General features: G+C 30.3%; 2 protein-coding genes across 3 annotated transcripts in view; one reads left to right on the top strand and one right to left on the bottom strand.

Moving 5' to 3' along the window:
* LOC143072201 (anaphase-promoting complex subunit 4-like) overlaps positions 1–21,994 on the top strand; it is an 86,575-nt gene that overhangs the window by 46,631 nt on the left and 17,950 nt on the right. For both annotated transcript variants that reach the window (XM_076247028.1, XM_076247027.1), the window contains exon 24: positions 1,924–2,016. In XM_076247028.1, coding sequence (XP_076103143.1) covers positions 1,924–2,016 — 93 coding nt within the window. The remainder of the gene's footprint in view (positions 1–1,923; positions 2,017–21,994) is intronic.
* Positions 3,157–21,131, bottom strand: LOC143072204 (uncharacterized). The gene is made up of 3 exons (XM_076247032.1): positions 20,653–21,131; positions 7,780–8,293; positions 3,157–7,211 (listed from the first exon to the last, which is right to left on the bottom strand). The coding sequence occupies exons 1-3, from the start codon at positions 20,716–20,718 to the stop codon at positions 6,856–6,858; spliced, it is 936 nt and encodes a 311-aa protein (XP_076103147.1). The 5' UTR covers positions 20,719–21,131; the 3' UTR covers positions 3,157–6,855.

Genomic DNA, 21,994 nt, shown 5'->3' with positions numbered 1-21,994 from the left:
GTTTATTAATATATTGACAAATTTGAAAATCAGGAATGTTTTCAAATTATTTGTTTTGCCACTTGGAATATTTACCTGAAAAAATCTGTGCCATTTAGCTGCTTAAGTTAGGAAATATGCCCCTTAGACACGTAAAGGCTTTGGAAAGTAAACAATGCAAGCGCTTCAAATGCTTACATTTCTTATTTGAAATTATGTCAATTTATTAGTACTACCAATATCTCTGACAAGAAACCAGTGCAGGTCAAAAAAAATTCTGGAGTTACTCCCCTTAGACATCTTAATAATATTGCAAAAAAAAACCAGCATACTTTTACATTAGATTTCTTTGAAATTAATTTGTAGGTAAATAGTAGCAATATCTTGTAAAAAAATTTAGAAAAATAGCACCATTCAGTTATTATTATAGGAGTTATTTTCCTTGAAATTGTAAGTTATATTGAAAATACCAGTATATCATTTTAAATATATTGTTTTTTTCAATCTTTATGTTAATTTAAAAAAATAATCATGCATAGTTTGATTTATGTAGGACGAGCTTTGATCTCCACATCAGTGAAAATGTATATACATAAGACTTAGTGTAAAAGTAATTTATTTTGCTGATGGAAAAAATCTGTATTGATTTTCAGTTAAAGAAGAATTGTTACTGTACATTTGTTAGACTCTTATTTGTTTTTTGTTTTGTTCAGTGCATCATTAATTAGGTCTTTCCACTTTTCTGTGGAAAGACCTATTGTTTTTCTTCTGATTATTTTTTTTTTTTTTTTCTTCCGCCTAATTTTGTTCTTGCGATAAACATTTGTTTCGCAATATGTCGCTTAGATATTTGGTATGTGATATCGAACAGTTTATGCACTTTTGAAATTTACCCTGCGTAAACGAATACTTTTCTTTGTAGGAGTTATCTCCCCAAACACTGTTTTCCTTGTTAGCGCATCTCCTTCGCAACCGTAAAAGATTATGACAAATTTATTTTACAAAATTGCTCGTTATATCCTTCGCATGATTTGTCCTATTTTGACCGAAGCGATATGACCGCTCCATATGAGAGTTATTTCCCCTTATGCATCTGATATAAGTGATATGAATTTCTATCTTATAAATCATAAGTGATAGAGACCTAGGATCTTTTGATTTGAGGTCCTTGGTCCCAAAAAATGAAAATTAGGTCAAGGTCAAAGGTCAAGGTCATATTCTAATATTTGAATTTGGCTTATTTTCACTTATATCCAAAGACTGTATAAGATATCAACAAATTATTTTTACTAAATTGTTAGTTGCGACATGTCGTAAGATGTAAATTTTGATTGCAAGCGTACGTTGAATGTAAAAGGGAGTTTTCTCCCCTCTTGTATTTAAAAATATGCGTTTGGTGATATAACTCATTAACTAAATATAATAAAGATCTATGGTCTTTTGATTTGAGGTCCTTGGTTTATGACCTTGAAACTGATCTCAAGGTCATAGCTTGACGTTCTAGATTTTGACCTTTGCTTTTATTCTATATGTATACATGATAAAGATATACAACTTTTAGAAAAAGATATCAAACCATTTAACCTTGTAAAAAACAACCGGAAGTGACCTTTTGTAAACCGGAAATAGCTATTTTTTTGTACTTTTTAATATAAAAGTATATAGAACCAGATATTTTTGGAATCAGTGTCAAGTAAATATTCAAATATAATCGGAAGTAACATTTTTCAAACCGGAAGTAACAAATTATCTCCCTTATTTAAAAAAAATGTATGGAAACAATATATTTTTGGAATCAGCTTACTAGGAGCTATCATTTGACGATTGAAATGACATTTTAAACTTAGTTTCACAACTTTTCATATCAAAATACATTGTTTTGATGGAAAGACCTTCAATTGTTCTCTGAACAATTGGTTTTTAATTTGTTTTTGTTTTGTTTAGTGCTTCATTACAGACAGAAGGTGTAGCGGTGAGAATAGGACAGCTTACACATGACACTAACCATAATGACAGCTCTGATCAAACCTTTCAGCCGTAAGTTATATCTCATCGTCTATTTCTATGCTTTGCTTACCATTGTGCTTGGGGCATTATGTTTTCTAGTCTGTGTGTCTGTCCCTGCATTCTGTAGCAGGTCACCTTTATGGGAATTCCAATGAAGAAGTCATCACATCAACTTGAAACTTGGTATATATGTTTATGTTTATTATGATACAAATTATTATGATGTAAGCAAAACAAAAGAATTTTGACCTATATTTCACAGTTTATTGATCAAGATATTTTGGTTTGAGCAAGGTTAAAGCAACTTGAAAACTTGGTGCATAAGTTTTTTATGTTGTAAATTAAAAAGGTATATGCCAAAAAAGGGTTTCGACCTAAATTTCAGGGTTCACTTAACATGGAAATATGATTGTGAATTAAAGGCATGCTGCCTTATGGACACATTGTTGTTTCTGTGTACGCTGATTAGGATTTCATCATATTTAAAGTGCCTGTCAAAGGGCGATATATATTATTATTATATATATGGTATGTCATTTGAAAATGCTCCCTCTATATTTTCACATTCTGTGTTTTTTTATACTAATGAAGTAGCTTTTAAGTAAAATTCTCCTGCTTCAATCAAGGTAAAGTGTTTTCTGGCTTTTTTTAAATTTAGAATGAAAATATGAGAATTATTCCTGGCAATTGTGTCTTAAATTATGTCCAGTTACCATTGCTACTATATTCTATTTTTCTCTTTAATTGAAGTCTGGAGCTGGCATTTCAGTAACTGCTAGTAGTCCTTTTACAATTAATGTATCATTGTCATTTTGATTATTTTCTTGTGTTACTTATGCTGATATCGGACTCAGACTTCTTTTAAACTGAGTTTTACTGTTCGCATTCATGCTTTGTTTGTTTTTTCTACATTTGCTAGATGTATAAGGGAGGGTTGAGATCTAAAAAAACATGTTTAACCACTGCTGCATTTTTGTGTCTGTCCCAAGTCAGGAGCCTTTGTTGGTCTTATGATTTTTATTTTTATAAAAATATGCAATATAAGTCCACTGGAAATTTTTTCAAAGAAATGCAAGACTGCCTTATGTGTGATGATTTTTTTCCCAAGAAGTCATCAAATGTTGGACAATTGCTATTAAGTTACATATCAGGCTTTAGTGAAATGTCAGATTCATTTCAAATTCATTTTATTTTGATTTAATCAAATTCAATTTCACAACACAAAACATACAAATCAACAGCAATATAAATTATAAACAACAATTAAAATTTACAAGTTTTGGTTTTCATTTGATGGTCAATATACAACAATTAAAATTTACAAGTTTTGGTTTTCATTTGATGGTCAATATACAACAATTAAAATTTACAAGTTTTGGTTTCATTTGATAGTCAATATACAACAATTTAAATTCACAAGTTTTGGTTTCATTTGATAGTCAATATACAACAATTAGTTTATTAAAAAAAATAAAAGTAATCATTGAAAGAAAAACATCAAATAAAATAAAAGAAATCTTCACAATAATATAAATTTCAACACAAAATTCAATTATACCATAAACTTGACTTATAGAAGTAATGAAGAATTTCTAGAGTTAGAAATTAAAAACAATTTTTTGTTCATGTCTTCATTGCATTAGATGCAAGTACTGGGTTCTGGCAAATTTCAAGATGGATTTTTTTCTCCATATTACTTTAAAGATCAAAGCAATATTTGTCTTTTGTGTTTAATGCAAGAAACCTGGTGAAAACAAAAGTTATGCATTTGTAAATGTGGAAAAAAATGTTGCAATTGTACAAACACCCTTTGTGACTAAAAGGTATTCCTGATACTAGCAGATACCATAATTTCTCACACAGACCTGCATTCTGTTTATATTTTGTATAAATATTATTTTACTGTTCAAAGTTGAAAACATAGAGCAGGACTTGCTATCAAATGTGAATTCAGATAAATAACAAGTGTAAAAATTTAAACAAAGCTGCCATAAAAATACCCCATTAAATAACTTTTAACAAAATGATAGGTTATATTTTGCAGTATGATATGCTAGTAAATATCAAATGGCATTTTTGAAAATGTGTTTTGTTTTCAAGGGAATAAGAGCTTAAGGGTAAAGATGCTGCTACCAGAATGTAGTGAATGTAAAAAGAGAAATAACTATCATCTAAACTTGCAATTAGTGTAAATAACTAGCTCAAAATCAAAATAATGTATACTGTAAAACAGCTTATTATCTTGAAAACTTTATTTTGCTTTAACCCTAATAGCACGACTTCACAGCAATTTAATATCGTGATTTATCTGAAGGAAGATCCTGTTTTACATATTTACGATTTTTTTTAGTTGCAAAAGTAAATTGGTGTACAGCATATATCCTGTTTTTTTTTTGTGAAAATAAAAAAAAAACTCAGCCTTATAGGATTATTTATACAACAAGTAAATCTGAAAGCTGAAACTTTATTCTCTCTCTGTTTAGTTTGTTTTAAATTGATTCATTCATAAAAAAAAAATTGGTTTCTTTTTCTTACCCACAAAAACTCCAAGATTATTGATAAGATATATATACACAATGGATATTTATCAAGTTATAGGGATATTTTTTATTAGTGTCGACACAAAGGAGCTACTGTAAACCAAACCTTTAAATAGAATTCATTGATGAACTTCAGACAATGAGTAAAAAAGGGAACACCTGGAAATAGACTTTAAAATTATACAATTTTACATGCAGTGCAAAAAAATGGTGACAAGTGTCTTTCAAAACAAGGTGTGTTGTTTGAGAACCAATTTAAAATGGATTAAAACCTTATCTGATTAAATATAGGGTGGTTGATGGAATATTTGAATAAGATTATTCCATTTTAATGCACATAAGACCAAAACACAATGCACGATTTTAAATGCCTTGAACATAAAATTTAATTGTAAGTTATTTTATACATTACGTTTAACAAAAGTAAATGAAATTTTTAATTTATGTCAAAAGCATTTAGATGAACTTGCAAGTGACTGTTTTCCTTCAGTTTATTTACATTTTATCTTCAACAATTTTTCAAGCTGTGCCTCCCCTCTTTGAAGTGTAACATTTATGCAATTCAGAAAAGAACCAAGGACATTGGTTGTCAGTATAATTGTGAAAAATGCTGAGTAAATGTCATTAAATTCATTTAAAGTAAGGGATAGTGTATCTTATTTCTTCTTTATATGGCAAAGTAGTTCAAATTTATGGCTTACATAGTACTTTACCCCCTCATATATTTAAATATTGTATGTATGAATGCAAACATCATCAAAGTGTTCTCATTTAAATAATTTACATATTTGGTATGAGTGAATTATTGAAAGTATGTTATTTTTTAAAAGGTGACAGTCACAATTTTGAGTGATTTGAACTTGAAAAGAAACTCATCATGCATAAAATCGAGAAAAATATGTATTATAATTCAAATGAAGACAGTATTAAACCGTCATGAGCAAAGTGTTTGCTTTCAAGTGAAAAAAATAATGAATTGAGAATGAGATATGAGATGAATTATCATTTTTTTCCACAAGCAAACTTTCATCATACAAATCAGAATTTATAAATACATAACTCTGACTTAGGTGCATATCCTTTCATTGATTTTAAGGGGGCAGAAAGTTTGAAAAGTGCACTGTCCTGAAAATTTATTAAATAAGTAAACTTCAAAAAGTTTGAACTTCCTACGGTTTCATTCTGGGAAGAAGACTTTTGATATGAATGAATTTTTCTTAAATATTTTAATACTAAACACATTTGGTAAGTAAATAAATTTAGCTAAACCCAATGCAAATGTTACTAACACAACCACACAAATTGAGCAAATAAAAAAAAGTAGAAACTGAAACGAAAGATGAGTTGGTCATTTCCATCTGGATCACTTTAATTTTTCATAATCTACATCTAAAGCATCCTTGCTTCTTATGTGACTTATCCAGATTTAATTTCCAAATATAAATAGAAATTTGAATGACAGATAATACAAAGTATCAAAAAATGTCTCAAAAGCTAGATGTATATTTATGTATCATTGTATAATGACAAAGAATTATTTTAAACAAATGATTCTAAATCAAAGAAAAATATTTTCAAACTAATTTCATTTAGCTGTTTCGATAAGTTTCCACCAAATTTAAGGTACTTATTTTAACACAAATGGTCACCTTATGCTAACAAGTGTCCAGTGTATTTGTAAACAAGGAGATTTAAAATAATGATTAAACACATATAGAAAAGCACATGGAGATCAATAACATAATGACAATATTCATAACAAGTACAATTAGCACTTTTTATGTCTTTTATATATATACAAACATTTTCACAAACTGACAATTTATGACTAGTACTTTTTTATCATTTATATTATATTGTCATGGCTAACAACATCAATACCAAATCACAATTCATAAATGCTACTGGAATGAACACAAAATTAAAAAACACACAAATGCAGCTGATGATGTACTGTATACATTGAGTCATCACTATAATAATCCTTCTTTTTTTCAAATGAACATCATATGTAAAACTCAGGTCAATAATTTGTATTTTGAAAACGTTTTTTTTTAATCCTTAATTGAATACAAATTTATCAAAGTATATCCTGTCGATATGTTTCACCATTGAAATATTCATAAGTATCTCTCAATTATAATCCAATAGTTTGAGTTTGTAGATAAACTATATCAGTGACTGTAACTTAACTGGCCATAAACTAGATTGAGCATGGTTGAAGTTGATGAAATTCGTTGTCAATGTTATCTTCACATAAATTGTATTGGTTTAAATGACAATTATGTAAATGCTCACAAGTTCTGCTTTCCCAAGAAAATAGTCTGGATTATGATAGTTGTTCTTTAGACAATGACAGTCCTCTATGTTTTGCATGACGTAAATGCCCATTACTTACATAATACTTTTTAATGAATTTCCTTCGAAAAGTTTTATCTTTCATTAATGTTTTCAAATCTATTTGTGAATTTGGAGCAAGAGCTTGGTTACCCTGGTTGAAAGGCGGATTGTTTTTCAATGATGAATGTTCTGATGTTACTGGAAATGGATGGTTTGATTGTCCAAGAAGTCGATTGGCTGGAATTTGATGATTCACACTAGTTGATGGTGGTGTTGGTGCTTGTTTCATATGTTTAACTGGTATTTGATGAAGATATCTAGTTGTAGAACTGGAACAATTGGAATCTGTAAGAAAGAATTGATACATTTAGTTCTATGACAGGTTATTTTTTTTTATAAAGAAAGAACATTACAAAGAAAATATTTCCAATCATTTGCTTTATCTTATTTTTAAATAAAAGTAAGTAATTCCTTAATTGCATGATATGATTTTGTTTGTATTGGTAATTAGCATAAGCTTTTTTGTATTTGCCAAAACATTAGCATCTTGATTTATTGACAAGATTGTTCTACATGTTCATATTTGTGATGGTATCATGACTTATTTATTCATGGTAAAAAATTCAATAAAAAATCCTGGTTTAAAGGTGTTTTCATTACTCTTAACACTTTCATTCAGTGCATCCTTGTAGGTAATTTATCTGTATATTGATGTTGAAGATTGTTTTCATTTCATTTCATTTAAACTGTGTTCTGTTCTTTGTAACTGAGTTGTTATAATTACTATTAAATTACTAAACCATTGTTTACATGTAAACTATACTTTTGATATCCTACAAGTTCTGTTACTTTCCTTGATTTAAAAAACTACAATGCAGAACAATTCTTTTTATTAGAAAAGCTTGGGTCTTACCTGGAGACTCCCAGAATTCAACTGTTATCAAACTATGCCCTGAAATCCAATCTTTTGTTTCATGAAAATGATCACAGTCCCACAATGCAACATGTCCAACTGGCAAGTTTTTAATTTTACGATATGTTATCACTCTAAGTATTCCTTGCTTCCCCCAAAAGTTCTTCTTTGTGCTGACTGGATCAAACTGGTGTAATTTTGAAATGGTTGGATAGCCATATTTGTCCGCTAAGAATGGTCCATATGCTATAGGGTGGTAAATATATTGTAGTCCATCAGTGCCTACAACACTGTCTATTCCATTCCTAGATAAATGAATTAAGTCATGTCCTAATGAATGTTCACCACCGACTTTATTGAAGGAATATGATAGTCTCAGTGCACTTGTATCATGTAATAACAATTTACGCTTACATCCAATCATGTCGATGAGATGATTGTTGTGGTATCTACCTCCTGCATGTTTGTAGCCTGGATAATGTTCCTTCATCTTGGTAAATGATGGTAATGGTATCTGGAAAAATTCAAAAATACCTATATTATATGCAGCATTTACATATTGTGACACAAGATTACAAAAAAAAACCAGCTGTATATTTCGACCTGTGTGCTTATATATAGACATGCCAGTATTAAAACAAATGCTATATTTGAAAGGATGGAAAAAGGATCACATCATAGCTTTGCTAAGGATTTATCCAGTGTGTTTGATTGTCTATGGATTCCCTTTTGATTGCTCTTTAGGGAAATATATCTGTTCGGGAACGAAAATGTGCTCACACATTAAAAAAAGTTTATTATCTAAAAAATATCTAGGTAAAACACAATTTTTTATCTTAAAATTGAGTGGAAAAAACATAAACTTGAATAGTCACAAATGAAAGGAATGAAGTCATATGAATGGATGAGGTAAAAAAAGTTGTAGAAAAAGAGAGATTTAGCATATTGAAATACAGTTAACACAAATATAAGGGGAAAACAAACAGAAAAGAGGAGTTACAAAATATCAATGGGATAAAAAAACTTTATGGAAATAATTCTTAAGTTAAAAATTATTAAAGCAGGTTGAACCTTCTAAACTGTGTACCCTCTGACTTCTATATGTGAACACTTATTCAAGTACTTGTTTTGATCAAAGAATAGTTTATTGACAATAGCTAGTGATGAAAAAAACTTCAATAAACTTTTTCACAAGTCTTCATATAGATTTTATTCTCTTATTAAACCAAATCTGGGCCTATATGACATTGAGATCTTCCAATCAATGTTCGTTTAATGTAAGTTAATGTAAACAATCAAATTATATCAACATTTATTAAACAAACCAGGGTGATAAAGCACAAAGTCAGATAAATAATGTACATGGAGATTCAAATATTGATGTCATTTATAAGCCAATTGTGCAGTCTGGTAGCAGTTGCAAGATGTTGTTGATATTTCAGGGCTTATACAGGGTACAGAGGTTAATATTTGTATTTTCCACGCTAAGCCAAAAGGAGGTAGAATGATAAAGCACATGTTCATATCGACATGTTTCTAAGGAGATTTAGATATTTTTAGTAATTTGTTAAGCTTATTGTGCAGTCAAATATTTGTCTCAACATCATGTTCATATCTTGAGCTTGAGAAAGCATGACAAAAGGGTCAATTTAGCATACTTGCAAACTATGGGCTGGGAAAATATGTTGCTTACAAAAAACACTTTGTCACACAAGATTAAAGGAAAAACACTTTTGAAATAAATTGAAAAGTTATACAGTAACAATTTCAAGATAATGTTTTTTTAACTTTAGTCTTGTGTTTTATGTTTTTCCCATAGAAATAGTACATGAAATTGGTCAGGTGTTAATGTCAACACAAAACAATATTTGATAGTTTCTATATAATTCATGATAATATAAATGTGCTCATTAATAGACATATCTGTATTAAGACAAAAGCTCAATTCATACAAAGATTTGAGTTTCTATTTTATTTAAGGTAACAAAACTCTTACCAGGCATATTATTTTTAAATAACACTGAATGAACATTCATCTGTATTCAATTCATTCTTGGCACTCAAATCAAAGTAGACTGAAAGCAAAATGGATTATGAAGTTGAAGATTGAAGACCAAAAAAATCTGCCAAATCTAACCAAGACTCTGAATGCATTTGGTAGAAAACCTATATTGTTTTTAATAATTTGAATAAAAGTCAAATATAACTCTGAGGCAAAATCTAAAATGAAAGTTCCTTAACAAATGGCAAACTCAAAAGCTCAAACACATCAAAAGAATAGATATCAACTGTCATATTCCTAGATTGGCACAGGCATTTTCTTATGTAAAAAATAGTGTATTAAATCCTGTTTTATAGCTAGCTAAACCTCTCACTGGTATGACAGTTGCATAAAACTCCATTATAATGACAAGGATGTGTGAACAAAACTAACAGACATAATAGGTAAATATGTCAAAAATAAGGGTACAGCAGTCAACATTGGGTTAGTATCTTAATCATGAAAATGATATCATCAATGATATTTCCTGTCAGCATTCAATCAGCAAAGGAGTGTTAACTACTGGGTTAGTGGTAACCCTTCATAGAGCCACATACATTTATAAGTGTAGCTAGAGATCCAAATATTTTCATTCTTCATAGTCACAACTGCCATTAGTAATAAATCATCGTTCTTGGTATGTCATTAATGTATAAGGTTAGAAAGATCAATTTGGGTTCCTTCTGAACTGTGGTCTAAACCTGCCTTATGATACAGACATGTATGTAGGTAATAAATTTGTTCTGTAAACAAAGGATTTAAATGGTGGGCTTTGTATGCCCAGATTCCTCTGATTAATTATAGTGTGTTTGTACAAATTTAACAAATATTTAATCAAAGGGAGAACCCTTATCTTGTTGGAAGGTATCACTCTAATCTGTTTGATGAGTCATGTGTAATAGTCAATATGAGGAATTCAACACCTAATGGAGTCATTCTTACACATTGCCTCCAGTATTTGATTGTTTCGTTTTGCTCAGTCTATTTTTGCCAATAGTATTTTCATCAACTTATGATAGTTTAATGTCAATTTGGTATATCATACATAAAGGCAACAGTATTATACCTCTGTTCAAAAATCATAAATCAATTAAGAGAAAACAGATCCAGTTACAAACTGAAGGGAAAATCCCCTTTTTTAGGATTAAAATTACTTATAAAAAATGAAAATAATATGATATAATTTTCATGCATGCAAAGCACCTTTCTGAATTTGTCTTCATCTCAAAGTTGATTATTTGAAAGCCAAGGATGCATTAGCATGAATACATAATAATTGTCATTCTATGACTATACTTTAGCTCTAAACTTTGTCAAAGCATGACATTTTCTTTAAACCTTGCCTTACATAACCTTTGTCCTAAACATAGGCAAAACCTAACCTAAATCATTTTTAAGTGCATGAACTTCTAAATCCAAAACTTAGTATCTTTGATAAAACAGATGTTTCCATGTACAGATTGTTTTTTGATATTATATGACTATCAATAACACAGTTCAGTTTACTGTATACTTTATTAATAATAGTACAAGAACATTTTGCCAGCCAACATTTTATCATCACTATAATTTTGATATGTTTAATATCAAATAGAACAATGTCCCTATCTTATTTCAAAATAAAGTTACAACAATGTGAAATATAATATCTAGAATTTCTCACAGGTAATCCATAATGAAATTCCTTTATGCATTGTTTGACATTAATAGTCATAACTGATAATTTTTTTGCAATTGTCTTATTTTGGCTCATAACTTTAATTGACCAAGCCACACTAGGCTCTGACATTGTTTCTTATGTATGAAGAAAATATTAATCATTATAGCTGATAAATTTTTTCAATTGTCTTTTTTTGGCTCATAAATTTAATTGTTCAAGTCATCTGATACTTATAACAATAGGCTCTGACGATTGTTTCCTATAATATGAAGAAAAGAGGTAGCTACCATCTAGATGTTTTGATTCCTATCTTTGTAATTATGACAGCATGCCAAATTGATGCTCATGTTATCATTAAACTATTTATTTGACTTATTGCTCTAAAATTTTCTGCCAGTTGATTTTCTTACCATATTAATATAATGTCATGAATGTTGCATCGTTGCAATTTTTTTCAATTAAAATATGAACATAATTTTGCTATATATAGTTGTCAAATGAAGAATTATATACATGAAGGTTTTATGTTGTTTTTATCTAAACAGTAGTTGTGTAAAATTTTTCAATTTGAGGGCTTTGTGTAGGACTGTATAGCACTATTTAACACTTGAAGTAAACCAATATTTGATTTTGTTTCCTTACAAATAAGTAACAACTGTTGATTTGTTTTGTTTTTTTAAATATTTTTCTGTATACTTTTTTTCAATTCAGCATCACTAATGATGAATATTCAAGACCTAAACCTGTGAAAATTTGCTGTCCAAGTGTGGTATTTTTGAAGATTTTTTTTTTCAATGATGGGAAATGTCCTTGTTTAGATGATGGGCCTTGGAATAGCTTCACTACTGGTGTTTCAAGCAGGGTCATGTAGCTCTTTTATATTGATGATGTACAGGACTGATTTTCATTTTACTTTATAAAAAAAAAATGACTAAACTCAATATAGTATAAAAAAGCATATGCCAATGTCATAATAATTTAGATAAGCCTAAAAATAAGACAAATTGAATGGAATTTAGGATATTACTTAATGATACTAATGTAGAATATAAATTATACAGTCACATATGCTATACAATAGAACAAGGAGACTCTGTTGATAAAATATGTTAAAAGATATCTAAGTCATTCTATATCTTTCAGGAAGTTCATTCATGCAAAATTTTGACAGGAGGATTAAAAGATGTGTTTATAGTTTATTCAAATATACCCCTTGTATGATAGAAAGAATTTTAATAGTGTTCAAATGAATTAGAAAATTATAAGGTTTTAGTAGGTGCATTTACTTTTATTACAAATTAATTGAATTTTTTATTTCTATAATTTTACCAGGTTAAATACTTTATTGAATAATTGAAATTCGATTATGAATTAATGTGTAGAGAAATATACAAATTGTTAAGTACATCTGTGTTTATGCCTTGTCATTATGACCATGATTTAGTTGGGAAAAGTTAATAACAACATATTTTAATACATAATTTTTTTTGACAAAACGTCAGTTTCTTCCCTGAAGCAGTTGTCTTGTCCTTAGATTTTAATGATTTATATTTAGTGAGTAAATATGTTTTATCAAGCTTTTCAATGACAAGATAGTTAATCAAAATTCTATAAAACGTTAGTCAAAGTGGGTAACAGTTGGTCGCAAAATGGTGCACTTTGGCCTCAACTAATACATATATGCTTTATGAATGTTGACTTAGATAAATGATGTTCAAATGTAAATAAATATTTGTATAGGGACTAGACGAGTGTCATAGCAACTGGTGCTATAGACAAAAGATAATCAGTGTCATAAATGCACATCCGATGCAACATATTGGGAATGTTTACTGCTTCATCAATTACTAAACCGGGTATGATATCAGGTGCTCTGGGTGGGTGAAAACCAAACCGGATATGATATCAGGTGCTCTGGATGGGTGAGAATCAAACCGGATATGATATTATCAGGTGCTGTGGAAGGGTAAGAATCAAACCGGATATGATATCTAAGTGCCCTGGAAGGGTGAGAATCAAACGGGATATGATATCAGGAGCCCTCGAAGGGTGGGAACAGCCGGATTACAGTGCAAGGAAATTAAAAATGTCTTTATCTGCCCTAGATTTCGTTCTTGAGTACTCACAAAAAATGAAATCACAAATAAAACTACATATGTGAGCTTTGTTACAGTGGGATACTTCAAAAAACGAGTCATTGTCCAAAAAATTAGAATGGAATTAAAAATAAGTGTTCACCAGTTTACTATGTTGAGAAATAGATTCGGGAACATTTAAGTGGAAAATTATCAAATTTATCATGACACTTGTAATGATAGATTTGAATACATTGAAGAGAAAAATAATCACTAGTTATACAAGTTTCGATACATTTTCGTTATAGTCTGACCCATCTGCTATTTTAAGTTACTAAACAGAGGTCCTCAGGCTGATTCGATCTTTCATTATGAACGCATAGTTTGCTGTGCATCAAATTGGAAATAATAGCCGATACAACCAGAGTATCAGTTCATTTAGGCGTTTTCAAACCATTCACTTTTATGTTTAAATGAATTAAGGTTATGTTTTGCCCAATAATTAGTAGTCATCCGAAGCGTAAATTTGAGAGTACAAATATTTATTGACAAGTTAACAATAGGATGATAATCCAAACTAAATAACGACAAAATGAAGTCCATTTCACTTTATTTGTCAACGCCTTCCAATTTTCAATTTTTCATTGTGTTGGTTTCGTGAGTAAGTGATATTTTCGCCTAAAGAAACAACAGTACTGATAGCGTGTAGCTGCCGACTAGTGCAGACTAGTCATTTAGGTAATGTCGCTTATCACAATGATCTTTGACCACATTAAAGGCCCATAATTGAATAGTTGACAACTTAGCCATCATCAATCGGACAATGATAATGATATCCACCACTGAAAGATGATTGTCTAGAAACTAATTAGTCGCATGTAAATGCATCTGTGCGAGATGAGTGGATCAGGGACAATGGTGTCTTTTTCGCCATTAGTAACAGCTGTACGTAATGTTGTGTTGATTTCCTAATATTTGTAATTCTTTATTTGACATAAGACGTTAAAAAGATAAAATGTCTTTAACATGTCTGAAATGTTCTTTAGTGATTTGTTTTTCATTTTTTTAATTAGTCAGAACTGTATATGACCTTGACCATAAAGCGTTTAATGCATGTCGCAGTTACTCTTCAATGCTTGTTTAAGACTAACAAATGTTTAGTAACGACTGAATAACACCTTCCATTTTTACATAAACAGGGGGAGAGCGCGTATCTCAATCTGTCTTGTTTATTGACGTTAGAAAAACGTTCATCTTTCTCTGATACCCTGAACCCATTGATGCATTCATTTGTTTCTGTCATTTAACTTCTAGACAATCGTATTGCCATTTTGTGGTGTGGGGTGGACCAGACAGTACATGTGTTCTCTTTGACCAAGGATATTTTATGTTAGCTCAATAAAGCTTACAAGGGAAGTTCAAACAAACTTTTTAAATCCTTGACTTGCCTCCTGTGTGCAAACACAGCAAATTAAATTTCAGATGTATTTTTAGTAGTAGACTACTAGTAGTTGCAGAGACACACGTCAGACGTATATTGTTTCATGGTGTATGTGTGCACAAGTATTTCTTTCAAAAATGGTTCTATAATTTTAAAAATAAATAAGTAATACGAAACGTAAAAGACAAAAACAAAATGTTTGAAGTAAGCATTTAACAATAATCTGAAAGGTAGCCTACGCAACTGAAAATTCTAATAAATGTCAAAATATATAAAGACCAAGCTTTATGATTTGCTTAAAGGGATGTGTATTGTTATCGATTGTATCCATAATTTCTTAATCTTTTACAGATATCTTTATTATTTTATTTATTTAATGTAGGGACATGTAGGGACAGTTCTTCAGGTTCATTAGTCAGACTTTCCACTAAAACTTTAACCTTTTCCAATTGCAAATATTTTTTTTCATTTGAGCTTTAAATTACTGTCAGACTTGAGAAGTAGATGAAACTTTAAACTTAATTTGGTGCATCTTGGCTGCTAGGTTGTACCATGGAAGTATTATGGTCAATTTGGTCAATATATTACGTCCATGGTTGTACTAATAATAAGTCTAGACACAACATTATCAATGTACACTATTTTTAACCAGTTCATATTTATTTATATTTTTTAAGTACAAAAAGTTGATATTGAAAAGCGTAATTTTCTCATTTATCTTTTCTAACCTACAATTCGACATTTAATAAATTTACTAGTATCATGTTGCAGTAGTATATAGTATTCAATATTAATTTGATATCCTGTTAGCACATCGTTTATTCAAAATAAGTATTCATTGCATATGTAAAGGAAAGCACGTCTCATAGTAAGTTGTTTACATGGAGAGAAAGAAAAGAAGAGGGCTAATGGGACATTTTTTTTTTATCTTTCTTATTTTCTGTCCCTAATTTAGATCAATCAATCAAGAAAGGTTTATTATGGATAGTAGATAGAGGTTGGATATCATTAATATATCAAACGTCCAACCCATGAGACAAGCTCTTCTACCGACCGTGCAAGGGTTGTTTAGCTGGTCAAGTTCGTTAAAAACTTCAATTTGTTTGACAAGCTCTTGTGATAATTACTGTTCACCTTGTTTGCATCAATTATACAGGATGCTGATTAGGGACGACATCAAAAGTTCAATGTAGGATAAAAAAAACTTAATTCACATAGTTTTTTCACTGACCCCCCCCCCCCCCCTCTTAACTTCATTTGGGAAAAGTTGATTTACCAATAGGGATATATGTAAAAATCGATTTAAGATATATACAACTTGCAGAATTTTAACCCCCCCCCATCCCCCCCCACCCCCAAACTATTTGATTTAAGTTTTTTATCCTACATCGATCTTTTGATGTCATCCCTTAACTTTACACATATTTTAACATGTAGAAATCTTAAAACAGATATGTTTTAACATAGATTTTTATTTTAAGTAACATATGGCACTGTTAATAAGTCCAAGCGGATTATATAACAGATAAGCGATTTTGTATTACACAGTAAATACTACAGTATTGAATTCTTAAAGTTGCTCAGCTGTCATAATGACTTTTTAGGAACCATAAAAGTTATTTTCAAATACCGAAAGCGTTTGATCTTTTAGAGGTTAATACATTGAGATGATTTTTTTAAACATCTTAACAACTTGAAAGACAAAATTCATAATATTATTTTGATTGAAGTTTTAAACATGAAAACTTTTTTTTCATTCTTAAAAGCGTGTCTCGTTCCTAGTTGCATCAGTGTATTTTTGTAAGCAATGGGTTTTCTTTGTGATTTTTTAAAACTAACGTGTCTTCGATTGCAGTTAAAATACATTAATTTAAAAAGGTTCAGCTATTATAGTTGCTCAGTAATACCAACTTAAACATTTTTATTTCAAATTCGTACCAATTATTTAAATAATTACAACATTTATATATAAAAAAATTAATTAAAAAGTAACAACAAATCGTTATATACCCTTGTTTAAACATCTTGATACATTCAACTTGTACTTTTAATGTAATAAGGTGTCTTTTTTCAAGTTCTATGTTTATTATGGCAAGAGTCCTTGTTCACAAAACGTTTGATGTACAAATGTACCATGGCATGCATTAGCTGTTTAATTGTTGTTTATTTCGGTGAAAGTCCTTATATACAAAACATTTCAGTGTTTATATCGGGATACTAAGTGAAAGATCACTACAGGCTTACTGTGTTTAAGTGTGGATAATAGCTTTGAAGTGTATAAATTACTTTTGTGTTAGGATGACAAACGCAAACAATATCAAGCATAATGCTAGTGAATATTCAACAAGCAATTAGTAAAGAATAGCTGTAACGCACCATACAATGGATTCAGATGTTTGAAGCGAGTAAATGATCCAGAAGGGGACAAAGAAAACAATTTTGCGACTGTTACCTATCTTACCATAATCACTTGGTATCTAAAAGATAAATCAGGACCACCGATATATCTCACAAACGGATGTGTCCTTCTCAGGTTTCGTGTGTCAAGGGTGAACTCTAAACTGTTTGGAGCGATACTTTTATAACGTTTGAAAATTCTGCTTTATTTCTTGAGTGGTTTTTAATTCAGTTTGCAACTTCTGTTTTCTATTTAATTGCTATTGAACATGATCGTTTACAAGAAATTCGAAGGGTTTAACATTTAATATAAATCTCTTCAACCCAAGCTGGTTATGTTTTTTTTTTCAATCTCAATAACTTTAAGATAGGATTTCAAGTTTACCATTATACCAAATCATTCAGATATTAAACATTTCTTGTTGTGTGTTCGGTAACTATATGATATGAACATGGAACACAATTTTTTATTACATTTTACAGATGTTTTGTGTTTAACCCTAATAATCCAGTCGTTATATTCCAATCACTGAGATTCTCAAGAAATGGTATTGGATAGAGGGCACTAAATTATTCGAGTTAAATGTTTTGTGATATGAATTTCTGGTTTTCAGAGTGAAATGTATTTCATTGTAAATTTCTACATAACTGGTTTAAGTTTCACTTTTCTATTCTGGTTTGTAGAGTGAAATGTATTTCATTGTACATTTCTACATATCTAGTTTAAAGATTTAACTTTTCTATTAATTGTAAGGCTATGTTTTGGTGTGTTGCCTTTAAGCAGGGTAGATAGAATTAGCTTTTAAATAGTAAGAAGGTTTTTTTGCATATGTTTGCTGATCAATTAAATCGCATTATGTTGTTAATCTTAGTCGTTTAAACATTATGTATAGGCACGAACGTTTGTATAACTGGTCTGAGAGCATTATAAATATTTTGAAAAGAGAGGTTTATATATTGTATTAGACAGTCGAGTAGCTTTAAATGTACACTGAGTATCATACGTTGCATTATCAGTCTTGACACTGAAGGACAATTATTATTTTATTATTCCATTTTGTTGTGTATTTTGTTTGAAATACAACCTGAAAATGGATGAAAACAGCAACCATATTTTTCACGTCAATCTTGTTCATAAATTTTACCCTTTTGGTTCATCTGTCAGTTAACTCTTTCAAAAATTTAAGATAAGTTTGATGTAATAATTCATTGCCATTACAACATCGGCATACAACGGTAACAATGTCTTAATTTCATCGTTCTCCAACGGCCATGAAAATGATATATGAGGGTCCATGGTTTCTCGGATATTTGAACACGAGTTTTGACGTTTTTTTGTTTTTTTACACAAAAATTTGAATAAATGTGTGATGCCATATTCTATGCATATCCAGTATTGAACAAACCGGAAATCGAAAACAGGACATCCTATTATAAAGTATCAGGCTTTTCATCCTAAGCAATCATTAGTACTTTTCATTGAAGATTTTTTTTAAAGTTCCCCTTCAATTTTATAGTACTATACAAGCTCTTTTTTAATGAGAATATTACATAAGATATTTAATGCATACAACGTCATGTCAATTTGTGGTGAATGATATGGAACAAACATTTTAATGAGAATTGTAATTTAATGTACAGGTTTTTATGATGAATGCACATTACACTGCACACGTGGCTAGTTGCGTGAAACTAAATTTTGAAATATCTAGGGCATGCAGTGCTCTACTATCACCTTTTACGATACTGTTTGCACTTGGAACGGAAGGATTATTTTCGTTTGAATTGGGGCAGAGATGCTCGAATTTGTTATAGGCGGAAACATACGACTTTGCATTGCAAAACGAAAATGTAAAAGCTGTATGATTTCATTTCTTTTACGTAAAGCACTTTTAAAATTAATACTTTTCCAAGATTAAGAAGTTTTAATGACGTATTTCTGCACAGAACATCTCTTTGAATGTAAAATTTGAAATTAACTATGGAAGCAGGTGGGACCATTTAGGTATATTCAATTGTCCCATCAAAAGCTAGGTGCAATTGCTCAGGTTACCTGATGTTAACAACATATTTTTACCTGTGACCTTCGTTTTTTACAAACTCACTTCATAACATCTAACGAAATGCAAATATTTCCCATTAAACATTTTTCTAAAGATTTACTTTTTATCATTACATTTTTTACGATTAATTCGTGAGAATTTTGGGTGAAGCGTATAGTTTTATCCCGTTTTATTGGAAGGAAATTGGTGTAATGAAATTTGATGCGGTCTTCCTTTTTAAATGTTTGTATTTTACTTAATAGATTATGGGTCGGATTACAGTTGACGATATTGGGTAATTTTGTGCAATTTTGAGTTTTTATTGCCAATTGAAAGAAGTCTATCAAGATGAAATTACTTGTATAAAAATACCATTGTTCCTGTACTTTACAAGCGTACGTGTTTTTATCAATTTGTTTTAAACTATGCAAGATTCTGTCTAGTCAGTCAGTTTATTTTGTGCGTGACAATACCGAGCAACTATAATATGTTCCGTTGTATGACAACGCTGCCTGTTGGGCTCTACTTCGTGTGTGTCTACGCTATTGCCGTCAACAGAAAGGGGGCTTCCTGAACATACATTAAAATATTTGCCACTAAACATTAAGACAACAAACAATCCACCAATGCACATAGGGGGTTCTAAGGGAAGATGTTTCTGTCACATTCTCTTTTTACGATGTTCGACATCATTAGCTCTATCATGTCATGTCCTTGGAGGCTGTTACTAAAGATAAATTGATTCAAAATTTGGAGTTTATGTATGACGTCCATTATCACTGAACTAGTATATATATTTGTTAAGGGGGAAGCCGAAGGACGCCTCCGGATGTGGGAGTTTCTCGCTGCATTGAAGACATATTGGTGACCTTCTGCTGTTGTCTGTTCTATGGTCGTTGTCTCTTTGACACATTCCCCATTTCCATTCTTAATTTTATGATTCAAACAATACGACTGATAGCTTGGTTTCAAATTATCATCAAATTATCTGTTACAATGGTCTAACTGCAAAATATATCTAGTAGTAAACTTCAAAGATCGTATGTATATGCAATCAGCATAGGCGATTTCAATGGTGTTAACTTTCATCGAATGTGAAACCCGACACTAGTTTTGCACCAGTTACGTTTTTTAAATATTTGAAACATTGTAGAAAAACCTGATTTTCTTCAAAAGAATTACAGTACTTGATACAATACGCGAGTATATATTCTTACCAGAGCTCTTACACAAGAGGCCATTCCCAGTAGTAATAAACATGCTGACACTATGTCCGATTTCATAATTATTATAAATCCCTTTTAGTATGTCCAATTCTTTAGAAAGTCACTGACTACATTTCTATAAACTTCAAAGCATTCGCAAGTCTTAAGTTATCTTGTCTTGCGGTGAAATTGGTTCCTTTCCCATGGCCTATGCGTGAGCAGCATGCATGTATTTCTTAGAGTTTGTGCTATTTCACGTGGTGTTTTTACCAATCTCATATACACAAGGTAATCCCAATTTCGTTTAGTTTATCTTAAATATTAGATGTCCCACTTTTATAAACGTTGTTTAACCTGTTGATAAGCACTTGATGTCCTATATTTAAATGATAAACAGTAATCTATTAGATCCTAAGATGACGAACTTGCTTTTCCAGCTTTATCCCTGGTTTTCCCCTTCATGTATTACTTTATAAGCCAGGTAATTTTTATCATAAGATTGAACCGAACTTTACAACAAATTATAATTAGTGGGTGGAGCCATTTTGCGATTTAAACTGTGTGTTCAGGTGTGAATTCTGTCCTTCTGTCAATCAACTACTTACAACCGTGTATGGATTAAATGAAATGAAAGAATATAGGCGGGGCTTAAAACAGCAATAGTAGTAGTAGTATAGCGTAATAAGTGTTATTGAATATGATGAAGAAAAATATGTTTATTATGTATCATACGAAGAAGAGAAATCGGTGTCTATTTATATCCCATAGGTTTGCAACTCTTAAATGTACAAAAGATTTGTACACTATACAAACCCTTGGCTGTACATTGCGTCATTCAGGAATTCGGGAGGGGGCAGGGGGCAGGGTACTTAATTATCCTTATATGTTATAAAATTATCGTAAACTTAAGAAGTGATATTTAATTGCGTGTCATTATTGAATTGGAATTAAAATTCAAAATTTTTGAAGAACGCACTTTTATGTGTCCAATCTTAGTATTTATCTATTTGTAAAACACCATTACATGTATAAGATTACCAATATAAAATTATCCTTAAATCAGCGTCAATTGGAATCTGTGTTGTCTCAATGGCAGTCTTGTAAAATTTCCTTGTTTTTATACAGTAAGTAACATGATAACGCCCTGTAAATCATTGTTTTCTAATAAACTGTATGCAACGTATCAAATATTTGAATTTGTTTGTACCTATTTAAAAAAATGTGTGTTGGAAAGTTAAAAATTGATGTAAATTGCTTCAATGACTTCAACAGCATGTTACAGATAACATCATGAAGATGAGTGTCATGTTTTGAGAACAGCCTCTCTGTAGTTTACAAATGACTAGGTGAAACT

The sequence above is a fragment of the Mytilus galloprovincialis genome, chromosome 4 (assembly GCF_965363235.1).
Source record: "Mytilus galloprovincialis chromosome 4, xbMytGall1.hap1.1, whole genome shotgun sequence".
Classification (NCBI taxonomy): Eukaryota; Metazoa; Mollusca; class Bivalvia; order Mytilida; family Mytilidae; genus Mytilus; species Mytilus galloprovincialis.
The sequence above is the reverse complement of the archived record's forward strand: the minus strand, read 5'-3'. Positions and strand labels throughout refer to the sequence as shown.